Raw genomic sequence first — 15371 nt, 5'->3', positions numbered from 1 at the left:
TTAATTTTAAAAATAATAAATCTCTTTTGAGAGATATATTAAAATTAAAATTTTCTTTTATCATTCTTATTTCAAAAGAAAAACAAAAAATTACTTTTTTATAAAAAAAAGTTCAAGTTTTCATAAATTTCTTTCTATATTTTTCAGAAAAACAAGCGTATGCCTCTTGAGAAAGTAAATTGTAAATGAAAATAATAAAATATGAAGAGAAGATTGACATCTAAAATGAAAGCTTCAATTACTAATAGAGAGCTCTTCTTTAAAATTTAAAAATATATTTAGAAATTTTCGATATTCTTTTTAGTAAGTACCTTATTTTATTTGGTTGTCTATACGTCATTGAGTATTTATGCGTATAACGATATAAAATATAACAAATTATTTCAATTAAATTTAACTACTATCTTCTGCAACTTCCACGGTTCCAATAGTAGCATTCAGCAAAACCATTTGACCTGAACATTTTTATTTAAAATCAAATCTAATAATATCTATAAAAATTAAATATATCAAAAAATGTATATATGTTACCAGTTTTGAAAATTAAAGTTGCACCTTCTACACCAACAATGCAAGGAATACCATATTCTCTAGCAACAACAGCACCATGACTGATTAAACCACCAAGTTCCGTTACTATTCCGCCCAATAAAGGAAAATAAGGACTCCATCCAATATCAGTTGCTCGAGTAATTAAAATATCTCCCTGTTTAATTTCATCTGCTTCTGATACATTTGTTATAACACAGGCTCTCGAATAAATTATACCATTATAAACTGAAGATCCCATGACTTTTGTAATATTTAAATGTTTTGAATTTATATTAGCCAGCTAAAATAGAAAATAATCACTTAGAGAAATTTAATTATTTATTTCGATTATAAAATATATTAACCTCAAGTGGCTTAGGAACTCCAATGTTCAATTCTGAAAATTGATCCTTTTCAAGTTTCATGTACAATCGTTGTCTTCTGAATGCTCTAAAAATAAAAAAAATCCTTTAACAATTAATAATAAACAATTCAAAGAATTTAATCATTATTTCACGTACTTTCGAACTAAGAAATAATCCGACTTTTTAACTAACAATCCAATTTCATAATGAGTTAGGAAAAATATTAAATTTTCATCTGGCAGTCGACTTTTCTCAACTAATAATTTAGCGAGTTTTCTATAACTTAATCTAAATTTATGAAATGCATTTGTCAAAATTGATTTTGTCATTTCACGGCGAGCAACAGCTTTTCTTCCGTAAGGAACAATTTTTTGTAAAATCCATCGGGTAAAATTTTTCTTTGGCGTTTTTAATTTAACAACAGTCTCCTTTGGAGTAAGATCGATAATCTCGGTATTATCTAGTGGAACTTTCACCATTGCCTAAAACAATTTAATTTAAAACATAGAATCAAGAAAAGATTCACGAAAAAATGATTTAAAATATGATTCATATTGACTTCAAAAAAAAGGTAAATAAAAAAAATAAATTTACCTGAAGAGCATTAAATAATTTTTCGGGTTTCATATCCCAGGTTTCAGTGATAAAATCCATTTCTTTGATATTTCTATGCCCATAAGTTTTCATGAATTCGTTTAATAATTCCATAGTTTGGGGGGAATTAATTTCTAACCAATTAATAACATCATTGGCATTAATTTGTGCAAACTCTTTCCACTTACCAGTGTCTCTAATTAAATTTGCAATTCTACGAAGAGCAATTGGAACTTGTGCACTTATTACATTATTACACGAACTTAATAAAACAGCAATGTCCGAAAAATGATCAACTGTCAAATCATCACTATTCTCCATTAAAATTGACATTAATAGAATTTCATAGAAAATACTTATTCTCGAAGTGGCATTGTGACAACCTCCTACCTAAAAGAAATACATATATCACAAAAATTTAATGATTTTCATATAAAACAATAATTTATTATTCAAAATAATAAAAACTTACCAATTCCAATTGAATCAGTGAATTATCGATAGTTCGATAAAGTTCTTCAATTGTATCAAAATGGCTTGCATCAAGTTTCATATTTGCGAAAAGTTTTTCCATTTCTTTTAATGTTGCTTCGGCTTTCCAAGTATCTGAAACCATTTTTATTGTTTGCACTAAAGTTTCCAACAAATTTAAAATACCATTTCTTTTCTTGGCTTGATTATAAATCTCTGGCGTTGTTATCACATGGCCACAAACAGCCACGTCTGTTACTTTAACACTTGGCCTCATTTCTTTCGTAACATACGCCAACATTGTCTAAAAATATTTTTAAATTATTAAATAAATTACAAAAAAAAAATTTATAATAATATAACAATAAAATATGTTTTTATTTTTGATTTATAAAGAAATTTTTAAAAAATTTATTTTAGAAAATCATCACTTACATTCAAATAATTAATAGTGATTCTCATAGAAGAAATGTGTAAATGATTGTCAAAGTAAGGGACAATTGAGGGCTTCTTAAAATTATTATTCACTGAAATATTTAAAAGTTTAACAAAAGTACTGATTGTCAATGGTGATGTGACTCCAGGAAAAACTTCTCCAACATTAGCAAATGTAAGAATATCATTTTCAACAGGTGCAATAGAATCTAATTCATGAGTTAATTCAAAATCTGTCCAATTATCGAGACTTGTAATTGGACGTGATTGAAGTAAAAATATTTTTTCATCAATTATTGCCCATTCAATATCTCGTGCATTTTGAAAAAGATTTTCCAAATTTACACCAACTTTAGCTAAATTAAGAGCAATTCTATTTGAAATAGAATTTTTCCTTATTTCCTCATCACTAAGTTCCTTTATACTTGTTCCCGATTCTTTAGTCATTGTAATTTTTTGATATTTCTTTCCAATTTCAATGCTTTCAATTGTTAATATATCGTTCCAATCTCTTTCAATGATTACTGTGTCCGGTTCCACCATTGCAGAAACTACTGTCTAAATAGAAAAATAAAAAGAAAGATAATTTAATGGCACTCCAAAATATTTTATTTTATGAAGTTCATTTTTTTTAAATAAAAAATGGATTTAAGCAAACAAAAATTCAATTTTTTGAAAATTCTAAAGTGGCGTTACTTCTTAAACAAAATTAATATACTTAAATAATAATTACCTCGCCAAGTCCGTAATTTGAGGTAATGATAATATTTCTTGGATCGCCAGTTGTTGGATGCCTTGTAAACATGACTCCTGCAATTTCGGCATCGACCATTACTTGAATACAAACTCCCATTGAAGCTTTCACAGGCAAACCTAATCTTCTCCTAAAAATAATTTATCATTTTTATTTTGTGTTCAGAAGTTAAATTAAATTAGTTAATTCAAATTTTTATAAATGATGTTTGTAAGTTTTTAATGTTAATAAATTTTATTTCTTAAATAATCATTTACCTGTATTCCACACTCTGATAGGTATAAAGACTCGCCCAGCAGTGAGAAACATATTTTAAAATATTATCTGGATTCTGAATGCCAAGGAAAGTTGAATTTTGACCGGCAGCTGATGTTTCCTCACTATCTTCTCCAACGGCACTTGATCTTACAGCATATCGTAAATTTATTTGATTATTAATATTTTCATCATTTTCCAAATTTGATAATGCTTTTAATATTGCATTTTGTACTGGTTCAACTATAGTTGAAGTCTTCAAAAGTGAAATGACTCTAAAAAATATTAATGTTTCAAATTTAATTTGCATTTTTATTTTCTTTATAACTTTCCGTTATTAATAAATTAAGACGTTTTTTTTAAGTACAAATTTTCAATTAATAATATTATTCTTTCATACTTACTTGTCGCAAGAATTTTTTAAATTCTCAATGTCATTGATATTTATTTGTTCGATATTTTTAATAGCAAATGATAAATTTTCACAAGAATCAATTTGATACTGAAGTGCAGTAGTAACAATGCAAAATCCTTGAGGAACGTAAAACTAGAATTAAAAAACTAAAAAATTACTTTCTTATTAAAATTACAAATTTTCAAGTTAAAATTTTATAATTAAAAAATAATTACATACATCGCTAGTTTCAATCGAAGATAATAAAGCAAGTGATTTTGCTTTTCCTCCTACAAGTTCTTCATTTTGACAAATATCATCTCGAAATGGTACAGTAAAAATGTTTAAATCCTGAAATTGAGGAGAATGAATCGAAATTTCCGAAATAGTTACTGTCGATGTGGCAAAGTTTTTCTGCGGATACCATATAAACACAAAACCTGATCCTATAAAGGGCAAATAATTCGTATGTATTTATTTTGCGATCAACTATCAAAATTTCTTGCATAAAAGAAATAATTTCTAAAAATTATATTATAAAAAAATTACCTTCTTCATTCTTTTGTGTTAATTTAATATTGTAAGTCACATATTTCTCATCAACATTATGTCCATGATGTAAAGAACGTTTTGAATCTTTTTGAAGTTTTACAGAAAATTCATAATATTCATCGGCTAAAAAGTGAAAGTTTATTAAATAAATCATTTCATAGATTTAGAAAAAAAAATAAGAAAAAATACAAACCCTTGAAATGAATATTTTCAGAATCATTTTTCTCCAAATTTACATCATAATCGATATTTAAATTCATCCAATCAATATCAAATATTGTATTATTTATCGTTTTTAAATGTCCAAATTTGACACTAAAATGAAAAATTATTTTTAGTTTATTCATTTATTATTTATTACAAAAACAAAAAATTGTATTTTTAATTTCTAAAAACTTACATTTCTGAACTATCTTTCAATTTTCCAATATTTAGATAAAATGTAAGTCCATTAACTGATCCAAAATAGCTCAATACTTTGTCAAATTTAGAGTTTAATTGTTTTTCACATTTATGTTGACGTAAACCTCGTAGAAAATATTCTTTAGTACTCATATCCTCAAAAAGAATTTGTCCAACAAAAGAACCCCATTGATCAAAACCTTCAGATTCCGTAGAATATTTATTTACATCATTTCTCAAAATATCTGATTTTGTTAGGGGCACTGAATTAGCAATAAATCTGCCAAGCGAACAATAATTTATAATAAAGAAGAACATGCACATTTTTTTAAACTGTAAAACTTACATAAAATTAAAACGAACATGTTCCATTTTTCCTATATCATCTGTAATATTTTTTCTAGTTCCATTTCTCAAAAGTCCGTTAAATGTTATTCGCCATCGTATAAAAGGTTCACAAATAGATATCCTTATACCACCAATTGACCAACTTTGATTAGTAGAATTAAAAGCTATTGTACTTGGATGATCTGAAAAAAAGAAAAAATTAAAATTAAATTCATATTATAACTAATTAATAAAATTAAATTATATTTTTATTGCCTGGAAGTTCATATACTCGTCCATCAGAGAGATATAAAAATAGTATAAGTTCCTTATCATTTCCTTTATGATTTAATTTCAGAAATAATGAATTTCCCTCTTTATCCGTCCCATAAAATAAAGAACAAACTGAAATCTTTTTAAAAAATTTAATTTAGTATTGACACTTTTTTTAATTTTCAAATTAATTACTTTTTTTAAATAAAATAATACACTCACATCTTCATGAAACTTTTTTTGCAGTTCTTCAATTTTCATATCTTCAATAATCCTCAATTTGTCAAATTTTTCTTCACCTAAATAGGTATGGACACTTTTCTTTTCATCACACCACCAAAACTTTAACGTTGAATACCACATTGTAAAAACTAAATTTTCACATAAAATTAAAGTAAACATATTTTTATCATAATATTTATGAAAATTTTGATAATAATGAAATAAATTTTTAAACGTAACAATAATAATTACAAAAACTATTTACCTGATTTTTTGAAAACGCCATTATTTTTAATTTTTTTAAATAAAATAAAATAAGTGAAAATTGCACAAACAAGAGGCACTATAATTAAAGTATAAATTTCTAATTCCATGTTAATTTTTTGTTTAAAACCTAGAATATAAGTAGATATGCAAATTTTTCGACTTCCTCACTGTACAATGTACAAATTACGACTGCTTATCATTTTAACAAACTGATATTTTTATAGAATCTTTAATCACAGATTAAAATTATCTTTCAACTGATTTTGATAAGATGAAAATTAAGATGCCAAAAAAATTATCCAACAATTATAGTACATATTACAAACAAAATTTAAAATATATTGTAATATTAAAAATAATAGTTATTAATTTTTTATTCTACACTGTTTTTAAATCTTGAATGCCATTTAAATTGCATATGAGACTTGTAAAAAATGAATATCATTCTCACAGTTTGATATTTATAATTCAAGTATCCAACAGTGAATGATCACGTTATTTGCGTCATTCAATTATGAAAAGGATTCAGTCAGTACCACTATAAATTACGTAACTATAATAACAGGTTGAAATCAACTGCGAATTTCTAGGTCAAGATGAAATTAACTAGTTCTTTACTACATCTAACAATAAGTTTCTTTAAAATTAATTTTCCGAAATAATTTTTGTGCGAAAAAAATTCATTGTTTACTTTATTATGTAATTAAAAATGTTTTCAAGATAATTTCAGAGAAAATAATTTTTAAAAAAATAATAAATTACAATAAAAAAAATCTGAAAGAAAAATTCATTTTTACAAATACAACAAAACAGTGTTAAAAATTCTCTTATTCTCTAACTAAAAATGATAAGATTTCGATTTAAAAAAATTTTAATTTTATTTTTGATATATTAATTAAATGAAATACTGTAAATTATTGCTATATTTAAATTATATATTTTTTTAATATGAAATGGAATACTGTTAATAGTATTGTGTAAATTTCTTCTTATTGAAAAGTAAATTGTCAAAAATTCGACTTGAATTATTATAAACTTTTCAATCACAGTCAAATATTTCGTTAATACATATGTATATACATATTACAATATGTGAGAAATGCACAAGCAGACTTTGAGCAAGAAAAGTCATTGAGACCATTAAAATTTGTACTTTTTAATATATATTAAAACCTATTGAATTTTCTTCACCGAATCATTGACAGTTGCAGGTTCTTCCTCAATTGTTGCCGAATCCGAGCGTGACTTATCAACAGGATAAAGCCTAAAAATATGGTTGAAGACTTATTATAGTTGAGAAAATTGCAAAGGAAAAAGTAATTTACATAAAGAGTAAATTATTTTTTTTACCATCGTTGATAAAGGTAGACAAGGAATACAGCATCATCTCTAAAGCAAGCAACTCTGTGAGCCATTGGCATTGTTATGATGAATGCAAAAATATCATCAATAAATGTATTGAACGCTTTATACATAAACGCTCTCCAAGGTAAATGCGCGACTGACTTTAATTTATAATTTAAAAACAGTTGAGGTAACATGAAGAGAAAACCAAAAGCATAAACTCCATTCACTAGAGAGTTTATACACCAGGAATACCAGCTACAATAACATTATAATATTTATTTTATTCACTTTTCTATCTCTTATTTGCTTATTAAAAAAAAAATAAATAACAAAGTTTTTTTTAAACTAAATATTTTCTTTCTTGAAAAAAAAATATTAATGTTTCACAAATTTTGTGAGACGCAAAAGAAAAACTTTTTAACATGATTTATCCTTAACTTTATTTTACTGAAAATAATTATAAAGATAATTAATTTAAAAAAATTAAAATTACCTTTTATGAGCTTGATAAACTAGAGAGTAAACTGCACCAGCGAAAACAAGTGGATATAAAAGATAACTCAAATATCGCATACTTTCTGCATCGAATTGTCGAGATTTCGTTTCCAATGAATCACATTTGTTCCAATTGAATTTCATCTTTATGAAGAAACCTTCTCTTACAAATTCGGCTCTTAAAACTTTCTTCGACTTCCACAACTATAAAATAAATGTTATTTTCAATATATAGAAATATTCAAATATATTTTTTTAAAGATATACAATAAAAAAATTAATTTAGAATTTTAATCTCAAATTGTTTTAATATTGTATAAACATTTTTTTTGGTTTAAATAAATTAAACTTTAATTTTGAAATTAAACTTAAAGTAACAATTTTAAATAATAAATATTTTTTATTAGATCTTTAGAAATTACTTCATTGTGATTATTACCTCTATTATGCAACCAATTCCTGATGGAATTAAAATAAGTAATGAAGTGCCTTCATCGAGAAGATATAAAAATATAACAGTTTGACTAAATGCACGCCATAGAATTGTTTGAATACTGAGACCGGCAAGATTGTTTTTACCCCTCCAAAAATTAACGTCATTCTTGAAGGCAAGGAAATCAAAAAGCAGCTGCAAGAAAATAAATAAATAATCAATAAACTTAAAAATGGATTAATAAAAAATTAATTATGTTAAAAATAACTATAAAATATAAATGCATAAACACAATTTATGAAAAATTCATTTAATACATTCATTCATTTAATATTTAAAAAAAAATGATAATTGAAAAGATAATATATTACTGGTAAAAATTAAATATTCAATTAATTTTAATTGTTAATTAATCTCACATGCATAGAAGCAACGAAGACAGTTCCTGCTAATAAATATAAATTTGTATCAGCTAATATACTTTTAACTTCATCAACATCTTTATCTCCAAAACCAAGTTCTTTTAATTTTTTCATTGCAGCTTCAACGTGTAAGATTAATCTTAATTTTCCAACCGATATAGGCGAATAGGAAATTGTAACATTCTCAGATTTCAAATCAGTCATGATTGGAATCAAATTAGTCAATCGTGTCTCGAGAAAATTGTAATTAATCATTGGAAGGTATTTTCGAGTTTGAATTCGTCTGAAAATGTGAATTACAAATTAATATAAAAGAATTAACAATGCAATTATTACATAATTAATATTTAGAATAAATTCTTCAAAATATTATAAACAAATTACTAACTTCATATAGGGCATAAATTCCAAAGGCATATTATTAGTTGGAAGATCAACGGGATCAGTCATAATTGTGAAAGTAACTTTATTCTTTAAATGTGAAATTGACTTTGTCCTTGATTTTTTTTTATGTCCTTCATTCTGCTCAACTCCTAATAAATTAGATCCTTTCAATTCTGGAACTGCAAACTGGGTCATTTTAATTGGAAGAAAGACCGCATACTTATTCTACAAATAGATTCATTATTAATAATCAAAATTCTCTGAATAGACGAAATTAGATTTCTTTTTAAACTTTCTACAAAACCAACTATACATACCTTTTGTAAATCATAAAATGTTCTTGGTTCAGTTTCAAAAAAAGGAGATAAAAAAACATGTAAAAATAAAGTTCCATTTTTTCTAGTTTTTTCTGGAATAGTCAATGTTATTTGACTGTAAATAAAAAAAATTGTTAATTAAATTCAAATTTAAAAAATTTGATTAACTACTAAAAATTTCCAAAATGTTTAATTTTTTTATCGTTTTAAAAAAAAAATTTTAAACATTTTTTCAGCTAATAAACGAAAAAAAATTTAAATTCAGGTTTCTTGAAAATTGAAAATAATTTATAAAGAAATACAAAATTTATTAAACACGTATAAAACGAAACGTAAAACAAAGTATGGCAATTTAGATGAGTCTTTAACAAACAAAATGTTAGAAAATACATTCAAAATGTAATCTAAACATTGAAACATAAAAGTAACGCTTGATAAACAAACTTATTTAAGGAAACGAAATTTTTTTTTAAGTCATAATATAAAAAATAAAATAATCTCTTGGGAAAAAGCTTTTTTTTAAATCGACAGCATTCAATCAAATGTCGTTGAATCTCGTCTGTCATCTTTGAGTATTTGGTTTGTTTTCTATGTAATATCATCCTCTGCCATTTAACGGTAAACTGAAAATAAAATAATATTTTTAAATTTTATAATGTTAATTTTTAAATAAATTAAATATTAATTATTATTTTGTTACCTGAAAAAAAGTTTTTAAATTTCTGTCTCTTTGAGTTCATTCTCCGTATCTTCTGAATCCAGTTCATCAATTGAAGATTTATCAATTTTTTTCATATCGAAATTATTAGGCCAATACTTGTTTGTTTGACATTCATATAAATCTTCTGAAGCTGATTTCCTCTCTGTTGCATGATCGAAAATGATTCCATCCTCGCGTAATACATCAAAACCATAATGATCAAGAAAATCATTTCCAATAATTGGTGCATCGATATCAATTATAAAAAATTTCCATAAAAAGAATCTTCCAAGACCGAAATCAATTTTTCGGACAATCGAACCATAAATTGTAATCTCTTCATTGTCATTATTAAGAAGTTGAAATAAATCATCAAATTCTTGAATTTCATCTTCCTCGACGTATGATTTTGGATAAACACTGACATTAAATTCAGATATAAGACAGGGCAATCCACTTTCTTGATCAACAAGAATTAAACGTTTTTCTTTCAAACATTCATCGTGAGTTTCGCAAGTTTGAATTTCAATTTTTTTTCCATTTATCTTTGTTTTGGGAATTAAATCAATTTTTTGAAAATTTGTCAAAAGAGGCCAATCCATTGAATTTTCACAGTCACAAACATCCATTGAAAGTTCTTCCGTTGTCTTCAATGTCTCTCGATCACAAAGTCTTGAGTATTCTAAAGCGTGATCACACTCGAGTCCAAAGTGTTTCAAAAAATCTTGAGCAATAATTGGTTTCACGAAATCAGTAACAGCAAATGACCATTCGTATTCTTTATTTAAACCGAAATCCAATTTGAGATTCGCCCAACCGAGAATTGGAAAAAGTGATGAATCAGCAACTATGAATTCGGCCTTTTCCGAATCTTTCATCGTGTCTCCTTGTATCAAAGCTTTTGGATAACTGCTCACTTGGGATTTTTCAGTGACAAAAAATAAGACCTTGGAATTTTTATCAATCACGTGAAAACGATGTTTTTGAACTTGTCCTTCAATTTCACTTTTAGATTTCACGTCAATAATAAGTTTTTGAGAATCAAAATCAGAAGATTCTGAATCACTCGTCGAAGAATTATCATCGATTTTCTTGGCTTCTTCCTCAATTAAATCCTTGTTAATAGATTTTGAATCAGTTTTTTCATCTTCATCTGATTCATCAGTCTCGCCTTCCAAGCTAACGTCTTCTTCTGAACTAGTTGATTTATCATCATCATCATCAGCATCGATTTGTTGATCATTTTCTATTTCTTCTTTTGTAGAATCTTTAACTTCATGTTCAATTTTCAATTTATTTGATACAATCTCTTCTTCAAATTGTTCGGAACAATCTTTGAAATCATCTTCGGATGTATCATGTTCCTTAACTGAATTGTCGCTTTTGTTAAATTCTTCCTTATTAATTTTTTCTTCAATAACTTCTGAATCAATCGAAGAATTCTTATCGTCATTTAATGTTTGCACTTTATTAATTAAAGATCCATTGTTCAAATTTTCTGTTGACTTCTTGAAATCTTCCTTGGATTCTTGAAGTTCCATAACTTGATGATTTTCATTTTTAATCGAATCATTAATTTTTTTTGTAGAATTAGAATTAAAATTTGTAATATCTTCGATTTTTAATTCACAAATTTTGTTTTCTAAATTCTCAATATTTTCATTACAATCTTCATTTTTATTCTTTTGAGAATCGTCCTTTGAAGTAATTTCCGTTTCAGCAGGATTTTTATTTTCTTCTTCATCTAATTTTTCCTGTGTATTTGTTGCAATTTCCACGACTTTCAAATCTTCAAGAACTTCATTGATTATTTCCACATCGTCATTGTCTCTTGTTTCTTGATCAGAATTGGAATCTCCCGATGATTTAAATTCATCTTCAGTTGTATCCATTTTATTGACATTATTCATAGGATTTTCTTCGGATATTATTGATTCCAATATGCGAGTCTCTTTATTGAAATTTGTCTCCAATTCAGCTTCTGAATCTTCTGCAGATTTATTTAGAATTTTAATCGATATTTCCGATTCATTTTTCATACTTGACGACTCCAGAATTTCAGAAGAAAGATTCACTAATAGCTGAGCAGCCTTGAGATCAGAATTTTGGTCGGATTCAATATCAACGGGTGTTGAACTTCGCAGTCTCGTTTCAGAAACTTCAGGAGTCTCTGTAGAATTCTTTCTGGGATATCTTCTATAATTGTGAAACTTTTTTCTTCCTCCTCTCCAGGCGGGAAATTTTGGCCTTGAAAAAAGTGAATCAGCAACAGATATTTGACAATCACATGGTTCAGATGGTGGAGCAGTTATCATTTTAGTCTGCGGATCAATCAAACTATCAGGATTTTGATATAATTTAAAATAATTTATAAAATCTAAACCAAGGACCGGTTTTTCTACATCGACGACAGCAAATCTGAATGTATATTCTCTTCCTAAACCAATATCCAAAGTTCGACTTGTCCATCCTAAAACTGTCATCAATTGTCCATCAGCACCGCGAATTTTCTGTGTATGAGAAGAAGGATTAAAATCTTTCTCATCGACAAAATTCTTTGGAAACATACTGATTGCAATTTTAGAAACGAGACATTGCAATTGTGAATTAATATCGGTGACATGAAAACGATGTTTTATTTTTTTTGATTGAACAACATTTGCCTTGGCTGCTTCTTCTCCCTCTTCTTCGAAATTTGTCCTTTTTTCGTCATTATAGCGCGATTTGGTGAATTTTTTTTTATAATCTTTTTTGAATCGAGGACTTAAGGATTCTTTGGATTTAGGAGATGCACTTGGATCGTTAAATGAAGGATTTAAATTTGAAGTTTTATAATTGTTATTAACAAATTTGTGGTTCTCAGGATTTTCTCGTACTTTAGAAGAAATTTCCGCCTTTGAAATTGGCTTTGCATTAACCACAACACTTGAAGGCCATCCAGTTTGATCAATTGCAACATTACAAGGAGTTGACAAATTTGTTTGTAAATCAAAAAAACAAAATCTTCCCCTTTTAAACTTTCTCACAAGACTAAAATGATTCATGAAATCTAAGCCAATTATTGGTTTATAACCATCAACAACTGCAAATTTCCACACGAATGTTCGATTTGTTCCAAAATCTAACGTTAAACTTGTGAAACCTAGAACTTGATTTTTTTGAAATACATCGCCTATTATTTCAAATGAACCATTGAATGGTTCAAGTTTATTTTCTGGTTTCATAAACGACAATGGGAAAATACTTATTTGCGATGTAGTTCCCACTAAAAAAGGCAAATTTGATAATCTGTTGTAAACAAAAAAACGTTGCTTTACAGGTTTATTGTAAATCCCTGTAACTGAAGGCCAACCATCATCGAAATATTTATTATGATGACATTCACATGGGACAGTTGACATTTTTTCTGTTTCACAATTTGTTACAGGATTAACGAGGCACATTTTTGTGAAATTCATAACGAGACCGAAATGTTTTAAAAAATCTCTGCCAATTATTGGTCTTTCAAAATTTGATATGTTAAATGACCAAGAATATTCTTGTCCCAACCCAAAATCAACTATACATTTTATTGTACCAAAAGTTTGTATAACACTACCAAAATTATTGAGAAGCAATTCATTAGAACCTGGTGTTTCTCTGAAATCTTTAGATTTACGTGATTTTCTCGGTTTCGGATAAAAACTTACGTCTGAATCGGCAGCGACAAGAAAATATGTCGATGATCTTCTATCAATAAGAACAAGTCGTTGTGGTTTTGGACACGCGAGCTTTCGTCGCAAATCACCCATCTTTCCTTCTCTCTTTTTCCTTATTTAATCGAGATGCGATATGTATATATATAAATATATTAAATCCAAGATTATTCTCATCTAAGAAAACTTCACATATACGAGAATGTACTCAACTTTAAAATCGAAATACTTTAAATGACTATGGATAACTTTTTTTTTCTTTGAAAAAAATGGCGACAAGAAAGCACACTTATGGCTTTATGGTTTGCAAAACTTTTGAAACTGCTAAACCGGAAAACGAAAGGCTTAAGCGTCGTATGCGCACGCATAAAACAAAATGGCGCTGACTTCCGATTTTCAAAAAACCGTCTTTGATATTACATATTCATACAAATTTTGAAAATTGTAATAAATAAATTATTTAATAATAATAATTATTATTATTATAATTATTATTATTATTATACAATAACCAATAATAATAACAGTATGAAAATAATAGATCGTAATATTTTATATAAATGAATAAAATTTGGCGTATAAATAATTATTAATATAAAAAATTTATTTATAAATGTATAAATATTCTAAATATTATTTTTGGAAATTTTTAGTCAAAATATTAAGTAAGAAAATACATACAAATCTTGAGCTTCTTCGTAGTTAAATTTTGAAGATGAGAAGACGTGAATTGTTTCTGCCTGAAGAGGACGACTTTTAGTAGAACTGAAAAAATCCAACTGCATATCTGGCTTTGAATTTAAATAAGAACTTATACAAAGTTCTCTCTTCTCACAAGGAGGAGGAATAAATATAAGAGATATGGAATATATTGAATAACAAATGTACGTCAAAAACACCCCCGAAATAATGAGGCTAAACGAAGGCCACTTCATATTAACAATATAATTTTTTGCACAATTTTGAATAAAATATTAATAATTCTTATTTAAATAAATAAATATCACATTTATTTTAAATGTTTACAGAGTAAACTTAATGCAAATAAATCTTCCTTTATCTTAGATAAAAAAGAATTAAATAAAATTTGTTTTTATTGAAATTATCATTCAGTCTAATCAGTTAAAGTAATTATTTATTAAATATAGTTATTTTATTTGCAACACATTACAAATGCCACGAATTAATCAAGATTAAACGAATAACAGTTTGACACATCATAACACGAGTTCTAACCTCAAAGTACCGTTAGGATTGTCAACATTTTTTCTGTCATAATTTCGAATTGTAACAAAAGAAAAAAATGTGTATGATTTATTTTGAATATTTTAATAACAGTAATTTTCTTAATTTATTTGAGAAAATGTGCTTGAGGAAAGATATTGCATAAAGAAAATGTGTCACTTTATTGATATACACATATTGAAATATTAAAAGTAAACAGAGCAGACGACGCGAACTATATATATTGATACATAAGTCAGTTGTATTTCTATCAGTTGTTTAAATAACGTTCAAAATTATATATTTTATTATTTATTCAATTATTAAATAATAAGAACTTCTAATTAAATTAACATTTTTTGGTGATATATATTATTCTAATTTATAGTTTTTAATTCTTCACAAATTATAGGTACATTAGGCATGCATTTGACTCGGTTTTATTTTACAAAAAAGAGGGAATTTCAAATTTTCTTATTAATTTACTTTTAATAGTAAAAAAATAAATATTA

At 26.3% G+C, this 15371-nt stretch overlaps 3 protein-coding genes across 3 annotated transcripts; all 3 read right to left on the bottom strand.

The window, feature by feature from the left end:
* Positions 1 to 255: 255 nt before the first annotated feature.
* On the bottom strand, positions 256 to 6128 carry LOC127278649 (putative phosphoenolpyruvate synthase). Its single transcript, XM_051300449.1, has 18 exons — positions 5841 to 6128; positions 5576 to 5724; positions 5357 to 5492; positions 5100 to 5283; positions 4752 to 5033; positions 4545 to 4666; positions 4349 to 4474; positions 4040 to 4245; positions 3810 to 3952; positions 3408 to 3680; positions 3130 to 3280; positions 2397 to 2954; positions 1963 to 2265; positions 1491 to 1880; positions 1053 to 1378; positions 897 to 981; positions 532 to 832; positions 256 to 455 (listed from the first exon to the last, which is right to left on the bottom strand). The coding sequence occupies exons 1-18, from the start codon at positions 5947 to 5949 to the stop codon at positions 394 to 396; spliced, it is 3906 nt and encodes a 1301-aa protein (XP_051156406.1). The 5' UTR covers positions 5950 to 6128; the 3' UTR covers positions 256 to 393.
* A 628-nt stretch (positions 6129 to 6756) lies between these two features.
* Positions 6757 to 15046, bottom strand: LOC127278657 (lipid scramblase CLPTM1L). Its single transcript, XM_051300466.1, has 8 exons — positions 14317 to 15046; positions 9241 to 9355; positions 8928 to 9148; positions 8537 to 8822; positions 8124 to 8312; positions 7683 to 7888; positions 7193 to 7444; positions 6757 to 7106 (listed from the first exon to the last, which is right to left on the bottom strand). Exons 1-8 carry the CDS (start codon positions 14568 to 14570, stop codon positions 7016 to 7018), a joined length of 1614 nt encoding a protein of 537 aa, XP_051156423.1. The 5' UTR covers positions 14571 to 15046; the 3' UTR covers positions 6757 to 7015.
* On the bottom strand, positions 9528 to 13958 carry LOC127278650 (uncharacterized). The gene is made up of 2 exons (XM_051300450.1): positions 9941 to 13958; positions 9528 to 9863 (listed from the first exon to the last, which is right to left on the bottom strand). Exon 1 carries the CDS (start codon positions 13729 to 13731, stop codon positions 9955 to 9957), a length of 3777 nt encoding a protein of 1258 aa, XP_051156407.1. The 5' UTR covers positions 13732 to 13958; the 3' UTR covers positions 9528 to 9863; positions 9941 to 9954.
* Positions 15047 to 15371: the final 325 nt, after the last annotated feature.

Source organism: Leptopilina boulardi, unplaced genomic scaffold, assembly GCF_019393585.1.
Source record: "Leptopilina boulardi isolate dan_hultmark-lab unplaced genomic scaffold, ZJU_Lbou_2.1 LbouV2_210, whole genome shotgun sequence".
NCBI classification, from domain to species: Eukaryota; Metazoa; Arthropoda; class Insecta; order Hymenoptera; family Figitidae; genus Leptopilina; species Leptopilina boulardi.
This window is presented reverse-complemented; position numbering and strand designations above follow the sequence as displayed.